The sequence below is a fragment of the Arachis duranensis genome, chromosome 9, assembly GCF_000817695.3.
Source record: "Arachis duranensis cultivar V14167 chromosome 9, aradu.V14167.gnm2.J7QH, whole genome shotgun sequence".
Lineage (NCBI taxonomy): Eukaryota > Viridiplantae > Streptophyta > Magnoliopsida > Fabales > Fabaceae > Arachis > Arachis duranensis.
In genome coordinates this window covers 601,189-610,759 of record NC_029780.3, presented here as the reverse complement: position 1 = coordinate 610,759, position 9,571 = coordinate 601,189, and the positions used below count along the sequence as shown (strand labels likewise).

Here is a 9,571-nt window from a genome sequence, read left to right as displayed (position 1 = left end):
TCTAGTGGAGGATTATCATTAAATGAGCAAATAAAAACTTAATAACAATCAAGATCCTTAGAAACAACTTTTTGCTTTCTTGTCCTGATGTGCATTACTCTCAGCCCTTTTTTACCATCTCAAAATAGACAACTATTTTGCCAATGAGGTCTTGACACAAGTAAAATACTTATGATACAAAAATTAACAGCAGAGCCTATCCTCCAAGGTGGAATGGACTACATGGATTAGACAATAATGTGAAATACAACTAATAATCTCCAAATACAATTTAGATACAAGGAAAGTGTAATTGGAAGACTAAATTAATGCAATCAGCATCACAAAAGATATAAGTCCTAATAAATATAAATTTGCTCTTCCACATGTTCCATAAATCATGATTCAGCTGCAACAAATAAATTCCATTATAGCATGTAACATACTTTCGAATGGGAAATAAAAGCTAATCACAACATACCTAACATTCATAAGATACTAGAAGAACCATACTTTGAAGTGCTGATTGTCTCGTTACCTCTGAATATGATATAAATGATGTTCATAAATAACAAACAAATAATTGAACATATACCAAGCTCCTTTATTCATGGTACAGAACACTATCGTCTAAACAATTGTAAGTAAGTTTCTCACCCAGATGATGCAGCGGCAGCACACGACAACAGAGCCAAGTTTATATTCAGAACAATGAAAACCAAACAAAACCAATGCTCTACATTCAGAAGATGATATCCTCGTCTTTCTGGGCTGTTGCAGACAAAATGTTTTGAGCATTATTCAGCGAAATACCTCTTTGCAACGCAAGCTTCTCAGCAACCTGTTCCTCAGCAAACAACTTGGCAGATTGCATCTGTTTCTCGATTTCCCTGTTTTTATATCCTTGGATCTTCTTCAACCTAAAGAAATCCTCTCTTTCTAGCTCATCCAACTCTCCCTTAATGTAACTAATGGTATTCTCCAACCTAGGCTTCACCACATTCTCAAGGGCATTAACCCTCCGGTTTGTAGTCTTGATTGCCTCATCGAGTGTGAGGAAGGATGTCTGAAGAGAGGCAAGCTCCACAAGGACCTCAATTGCCTTGATGTAAGCAACTCGGCACTGCTGCACCTGCTGGCCACCCCGGGCCAATCCAGTGAGGTCATTCTTGTTAACCTCGCCATCATTGGTATACTCGAACTTGGGAAGCTTAACACCAGCAACATTCTCCTGCCGGGATCGGACCTTGAGGGAGGCCTCACGAACATTCTCAAGCACAACATGCTTAATGTTGTCCCCAGCAACGTACTTTGCCTCGGTCAGAGCAAAAGAAGAGGTCTTCATGATGTCCCCCATTGATTCCTTGGTAGACACAATCTTCTTCAGGATCTGCCTGAACTGCACAGTAAGTGCATCACTCTTCTTCTTTAGGAGAGCGTGACCACGCGTGGCTCCAACCAAACGAGCCTTCACCACTCCCAGCATCGTCACCGTGGGGACAACATTCAAACGCTGTGTTTGCCCCGACATCTTTCTTTCTTTCTTTCAACCCTAACAATATCTGATCCCAAACACAAACCACACAAATAAACAAGGATTTCAGTTTCCTTTGACCGATCATCAGTAAATGTAAATCTATTCTCACTAAGTTCAATATGCTACATCTATCATAGAAAGATTAGACAATTATATTTTCATTTCCAGTGTCAAATCATGAAGATATTTAAACTCATAAAGGTGCTTGCCTCATTACCATTCAAAAAACTTTGAAATCAAACCCAATAATGTGTGGACTATAATTGGACTATAATTCAGCAAAAAATGAAATAAAATGCGACATCAAAATTTTCAAGTACTCATGATACTGTTACTATTACTATGAATTAGATCATTCTTACACATACCCATCCAAATGCATATCAACATATCCCTTTCATTGCCCTGTTTCAACTTAAGCTAATGACTTTGAACAAATTTACAAATTTTATTTTATGTAAAAGAAAAAAACTCAGTTTCAGACCCTAAATTATTTTTAAAAAGAGAGAGTAGAAATTCGCAAGTAAAATTAAGCTAACCAGAGAGACCTATGAACCAACACAACAGAGAAACAACAAAATGAAGAAGAGTGAAAGTGCTGGGATTTTTTTTTTTCCAATCAAATAGTTAGATGTGAGTGGATGATGATGCAGTACAATAGAAATTAATTTCAATAAAAAAAAGATCAGATTCAGAATGGTGAAATTAAAATTTGAAAGCAACTCTGAATTGAGGCAGCAGAAAGAGAGAGGAACGAAGAAGAACTGGAGATTCACCTGCAAAGGAAGTTGGCGCTCGAAGATCGATCAAGAGCAGAGAGAGAGAGAGAATGAAGCAAGAGAGAGAGAGAGAAGAGGCTTGCTTAATTAGAATATGATTTTTTTTTTTTTCGGTGATTTTTCTATAAATGGGCTTCTCAAAAAGGCCTAATAAACTCCCATTTAGACAAATATCGTGCTCGAGTCCAAAAACCAGGACAAGTTTTTCTTTTTCATTATATATGACACTTGCATGAGTGAGTTTTTAAATTTGGACTTGTTTTTTCAATCGAGACTTTGAGTTACTTAATCCACCAATTCTAGTATGTTTAATTGTTTATGGTTTGTGATCCGGCTGTTACAAATCCAATGCTTTAACTCGGCATTATACACCATAACTCAGAAATTTGCGTCATAACTCGGCAGTTACACGTTATAATCGAAGCGGACTAGGTATTTATTATTTATTAAACCTAACAACTGCTCATCAATTCAGATAAAGAACGTAACTGACCTATCTTAATTCATCTATAAAGGTATGATGTTTTATTCTCAATGAGAACACACTAAATTTTCAGTACTAACTTAAGCATTAGAGTGCCTTTTGCAGGTACACTATTCCTTTACTCGTACTCTCTGTGATGTACACCTTTTTGAACGAAAAGCTCGGACCATCCCAGCTTATAGCTCGGCACTGAAGATCAAAGTTCGACATTAAAGACTAAAACTCGACGTCAACTTCTGTAGCTGAGGTTACATCTAAGTTGTTCACACAAGACCTCTTTCCAGAATTTCCTAGTCTCTTCACTTGCAACTACATAATTGCGTCTTTAATTAAAATAGGACAATGCATATTAGAATGGTGATGAGCTTCTACCACAAATATAAATGATTTCTACCATGACAGACAGAGTGTTAATAAGTAGAATGACAACCCATGAGTATTATTTTTCAAAATTTCATAAACCAGCTTGTGAATATGTTGCTCTGTAATATTTAATGTTAACATGGTTAAGCTTCTTAAAAGTTTCTGATCTATTAGCATCTCTAAAGCCATGATAAGTACCAAACTTAAAACATTAATTAGAACGTTGCATTGACATTAGCATTAAGTCAATGCATAATTCGAAACACATACTTATTGTTTAAATGTATGTTAAACATTTTCTTATAAAGGAATTTGAATATATTTCGTCAAATATGATTTTTCTTGCAAGGAATAATTGTATTATGGTATCTCAACCATTTCCAAAGGGTGAATTTGGCTATGCATTCTAGCTTGAACATTTTTTAAAGTAAAAGGATGTCTATTATCATAGCTATTCCAAACCCAGGTTTGAGCTTGAATCTAATATTTTGGGATGTATAAGTCCGTAGCATATTGCTGGTTTTTTGTTTTTTTTAACATCTCAGTTTTTTTAATTATGTTTATTATTTAATTAATTAAGTTTATAATAATTTAAATTTTAACTTCATAATAAAATATTAAAAAATAATACATTTAAAAAATTAACATATTTAATTTAAAATTTTCATAATTAATTCTATATTTATTGGATTGAATGATCTTTAATTATAAGAAAAATAAGAAAACTAACTTTTATTCTTTAAGTTTAGTGTAAAATCAAATTTAAATATAAATTAAATTAGGTAGATAAATCTGTTATAAGTTCATAATAGAAATTTCGTAGCAGAAGTATTTATCGGTTCGTCAGGAAAATATGTAGGTCTAGCAGAAACAATTAGAGGGTTTAAATTGATTCTTTCTGGAGAATTAGACGGTCTTCCCGAACAAGCCTTTTATTTGGTGGGTAATATCGATGAAGCAACTGCGAAGGCTACGAACTTAGAAATGAAGGATGGTCGATCAATTGGATTACAAAATTTCCCATAAAAATCATATTTTTTAGCTAGTTTTTTTTTTCAATTGCAAAATCTCTAGTTGTTTTATTTTAATAAATAAACACTTTCTAAATAGGACATCCTATCTTTAGAGATAAAGAGGGGCGTGAACTTTTTGTAAGGCGTATGCCTACTTTTTTTGAGACATTTCCAGTTGTTTTGATAGACGGAGACGGAATTGTTAGAGCTCGGAAAGGGTGGACAATTAGCTAGAGCAGTAGGTGCTGTAGCGAAACTGATTGCAAAAGAGAGGAAATCGGCCACATTAAAAATATATGATATATGAAACAGAATAATATAAATTTGAAAAATAATAAGATTAAATAGAAAAAAACTATTCCATGTTTTCAAAATAAATTTATTATTATTAAAATATTCTTTTATTCTTTCTCGCACTCTAACCAATCAGCCTGATATACTAATAGTATTTCGTGAATATCTCAAGTTGTGGTTATGCGATTGACTTCGTTTAAGGTTTGTTTTAAAGCTAACTAAATTATCTATAAATTTGCGCCTAATAGCTATTTCCAAATTCCAAACATGTAAACTTTATAGGACTTGCAAGCGACGATTCAGATTGGAGATTTCACCTAAACGCGAGTTAGACTCTCCTAACACAATCCGTACATACCTAAGAACTATTCGAGTCCTTTCTTTCTCATAATATTCTTTTTTTATATACAAAACGTTCTAAGTAACCTATCTTCTCTATCTTCTATTATGTCTATAAGTTGTCATTCATATACTTTCTCAATTTTATTATAAGAAAAATCATTATTTCTTCTCACTTTTTTACTCTTGTTCTAAACCCTTCGCCAAACTCCTCTCTAAACTATGCAAATTACAGAATATAAAAATTTCCTTTCTATTCAGTCAAAAATTCATACCTACATCAGAACATACGCAAAGTCTAACCATAAAACACGTTTCTCTTTGCTAACAAATCATATCTATTTGCGTTAGAATATATATAGGATTTCTACAAACTTCATGAGGCAAAGGTATTATACTATCTTTTTATATGTTATATCTTAAATATTTTTTAATATAGATGTTAGCATTGCATGTCATGATATAATATCTCTTTATTTCACACGCATTATGCATTATAATAAACATCTTATGTGTATTAAAAAATTGAGGGAATAATCCTTCAATAAGAAAAGGTTACTCCAAAGACAAGATATCGACATGATCTTTCGATAAGGAAAAGTGATCGATCGGGATGATCTTTCGCTAAGAGAAGGTAATCACCAAAACTTTTGGGATAAGAACCTTTAATAAAGGAAGAAAACTTCCACTTTTTTATACCAGTTTAAGTTCAATACATTTCAAAGTCAAAGTAATGTTTAAAGAATACTTAAAAAAAATTAAAGTCTATTTCATGCATTGCATAAGAGTTTTTTTGGTCAACAAGAAATTATTTTCTTTTCATGTGAAGAAAAGTTAGGAGAATGTCAAGAAAAATCAAATCAAGATCCATAAGTTTGCATTGTGTATGATTTAATATTATAGACATTCAGTCATAAATCACACGTGTCATAACATAAATAAATAAGAAGCATCTAAAAATTATACCACTCCGACTAACAAAGACTTTTGAAAATAATAATTGAACAACATTGCATCATTATTGTTTTTATTTTAAAACTCGAAGTGGTCGGAAATAGATACAATAACACCATATGGATAAACTACAGAGAAACTTTTGTTTCTTACCCCTCTCTCCGTACCATCTTCAGGAATGACGCGGTACAAAACAATACACTGCTCAATTGAGCTAAAAAGATCGGTGCACAATTAGGAGCGAGATATCAAGGGCATAGATACACGGAATATTAAGCACTTACCCAAATTTATATTAAGAAGGGAGAGTAGTCGATTGTTTTAGTCATAGTTATGTAAATTGAGAGAATTATAATTTTTTATGTGTCTTGTTTTATTTTTATTGAGTGACTACAATTATGGATATGATAATTTTTTTTAATAATTATTTGATATGAGTAAAATTTGTCATTGTTTTTGTAATTATAGTTTAGCATGTACATTTTTTATGTTAATATCTCTAAATTTACTTATATTTTTCAACTTGTAATTATTCTAGTGAAAACTAGTTATCCACTATTTTTTATATATAAAAATTATTTTATATAAAGACTAATTTTGTATTTTTTTTATAAAATTTGAATATCAATTACCAATATAATTTAAATAAGACTTAAATCTAATTTAAAAAATTAGGGTGTTATATTTTAATTTTTTACGGTGATTATTTAGTAATTGTTTGAAATTGTCTAATTTTATTAACCATGATTTATTAAATATCTTGTGATTGTAAATTTTGAAAAGTTTACTATAAGGACAAAATATGTAAGTTCATTGAGATAATATAATAATAATTACTTTAATGTGTTTTTTAATCTACAGAAACATTCTTCTTAAGACAGTTAAATAGAAAAAGAGTTTTCAAACAATCATCATATCCATATATCCTAATAATATTGGTTGATTTTCACAAATTTTTTTCTTTTAATTGTTATTGTAAAGGGTGATTTCACACCATACATTTCTTAAATAGGACTAAAATAATATATAGAACAAGATATTAAATAAATAATCACCATATAATACATTTAATATATTTGGTAAATAATAAAATAGTAAACCAGAAATTATATGTTATAATGTGAATCACAATTGTTTAACCTATATGCAAACTCTAATCTTAAAGGCAAAGTTTGGTGAAAATGTTAAAAAAAATGAAAAAATGTGAAAAGAGAGAAAACATACGTGATTTAGACTTCTGTGGTTAATTATTCTAATCTAACTACATTAGATTAGTTTGTATACGCAAAATTAAGATACAGTAACCTAATTACAACCAACTAGAGTTTAATTAAACCAAAGTTTTTAAGAAAAATACTATCCATACGAAGTTTTTGTCTACAATAAAGTTTAATTTGTCATTATTTGAAAACTTTAAATTAATTAGCGGTAACATGTATATAAACTAATAATGAAACCAAAATGTCTAATTATATTAATAGTCTACAAATATATTGCTAAAATTTTTTAATATATTATTGCACATGTTAATGCTTATTTGATAATTTACTAATATATATAAAAAATTATCATAGCATAAAATAATAAATAAAAAATTATATATCATAATAATTATATAACTTTTTAGATTTTCTAAATTCTTTTATGTACTCTTTGTACCCTCTATGTATTTTATAATTAAAAAAATTAAAATAAATAATATAAATAGATATGATAGAGATCTCGTTTTTAATTTTAGTATCCGACAAATCCAAAACAAATAGTATTGATACATGGAAGTTAAACCGAAAAGAAACCTGAGTCAGATCACATAACGAACCTAAGTTAATGTCCCGAATCTTCTTACATTTTCGCATAACTTCAATGATACCGTTTATAATTTTGTAGGACATTCTCAAATTCATCATCTCTAACTCAGATAAAACGAAGCAATCATACTGAGAATTCATCATTCAAACACTTATTGAAAAATAAATCGATAAACTTTACTTGAGATTTCACAACCTCAAGATCCTTCTTCAAATCATCAAACTGCTTCTGCAATTCCTTCTCCTTTTCATCATCTTCACTCAATTTTCTAATACTCGTAACCTGCATCTTGATTTCGGGTATCTTTTGACAGTTTTGCATAATAGCTACGAAACTCAATTCACTAAGCTTATCATCCCAACTAAGATCCACAGAGTTCAAATGAGAAAGCATTGAGAACAACTCGATCACATTTTCATCCGTCAGAAATCTTGAAGGATAAAGTTGATTGATTGTTACGAAGTATCTCCCGATATTGTCATTTGGATGGCAGAAAGAAGGCCATCTTTGAGGATAATACAGCCGACGTCATGGATGTTTTATTGACTAGTGATCTAACTCATCCAAGTAATGTAATTGATTCTTAATCTGTAAAAGAATTATGAATCTGAATTGTGTTTGGAATATTACATTATTTTAATAGGAGTTATTGCGGATTTAGAGAATAAATCAAAATGAAAAATAATTATGTACAATAAAAACCGGTTCTAAGGTTCTACGAACATACATCAAATATAAAAACAAGAAAAAAAAGATAACAGATAAAGAGTACAGAGAATACACAGACAAAAATCTCGTCGTCACGCAGTCTCGGCCTCACCTCGTCGTCACTCTCAATTTCGGCCTCACCTCGTCAGCGGTAGAAAGTGTTCATCAAAAAGTAAAGCTCAAAAAATAAAATTTCATTTCTTTTATTCATTTTATAAAAATAAATATATCTCTGTCTCATCTTAGGCCGGAAAAACCACGAATAAATATGGAAATCGGGGTAAAAGGATCGACATGGATTACTTGTAATCCCTTCATTCATTATTGCCAAATCAATTGAAAAATGAATCCATCAATACAAAAGAAATTAAATAAAGAAAGAGTCTTTTTTTTATCTTTTTTTATTTAATCGTTTTTTATATTATACTTAAAGATCCTAATAAGGATCTAGATCATTAACAAGATTTGAATTTTATATGTATATATGGTCCGTAAAAAAAGATCCCTAAAGATTTATCACATTTTATTTTCTCCCTCCGTCACTCTCTGCTCCCTTGGGTCATTTGGGTGGAAGTGGTGGTCGTCAGAAAGCTCAGAAAACATTTATCTTCTCTCGTCAGGTCAATTGCTGTTGTGTTGGAGATGATATTAAGTTGTTATCTAATGGCTCACAAAAGTAAGCTGTAACTGATTATGGTTAAACAATTTGTTGATAATATTTGTTTTTGTAACTTTAGTTAGAATGATAGAAAAGTTTATTTTGGTTAGAGATTAAAGCTAGCAATAGTAATTACCTCATAATCATAGTTAATTTATTTACCATATTGAGTTAGGTTTTAGTAAGGTTAATTTTCTAATAGATATAAACAGTGGATAACAATATATACTCCTGTCTTTGGTTTTTCTTTCAATTTTAAGTTTTGTATTTGTTTCTATGATAAATTCACTTTCTCTGAGTCTTTTTTTTTCTTCCACTTCAATTTTACTTTTTTCAATAAAATTAGATCCAGATCGCGATTTTATTATGTTGTATTTGATTTTTAGGCTTTAGAGTTGTTGAACCTGAGCATATTTTAGTTGCTATTGATCTATTGTTATGGAATCTGGTGGATAAATTTGATTTTTTAAAATAGTTATTGAAGCTGGGCGATTTTAGTTAAAATTGTTCTTGATCATTTGGTAGTTACTGTTGTTGTATTTAGTTTTTTAAAGTTGTTTGTTGCTGGTTGCTGTGTTGGTATTTGGTATTGTTGGTATTTTTCTTATTTGTTGCTGGTTGCTACTGTTGCTGGTTGCTGTGTTGGTATTTAGT

General features: G+C 30.5%; 1 protein-coding gene across 1 annotated transcript; it reads right to left on the bottom strand.

Annotated features, from left to right (window-relative positions):
• Positions 1-320: 320 nt before the first annotated feature.
• Positions 321-2,413, bottom strand: LOC107463796 (V-type proton ATPase subunit D). Its single transcript, XM_016082670.2, has 2 exons — positions 2,293-2,413; positions 321-1,541 (listed from the first exon to the last, which is right to left on the bottom strand). Exon 2 carries the CDS (start codon positions 1,508-1,510, stop codon positions 722-724), a length of 789 nt encoding a protein of 262 aa, XP_015938156.1. The 5' UTR covers positions 1,511-1,541; positions 2,293-2,413; the 3' UTR covers positions 321-721.
• Positions 2,414-9,571: the final 7,158 nt, after the last annotated feature.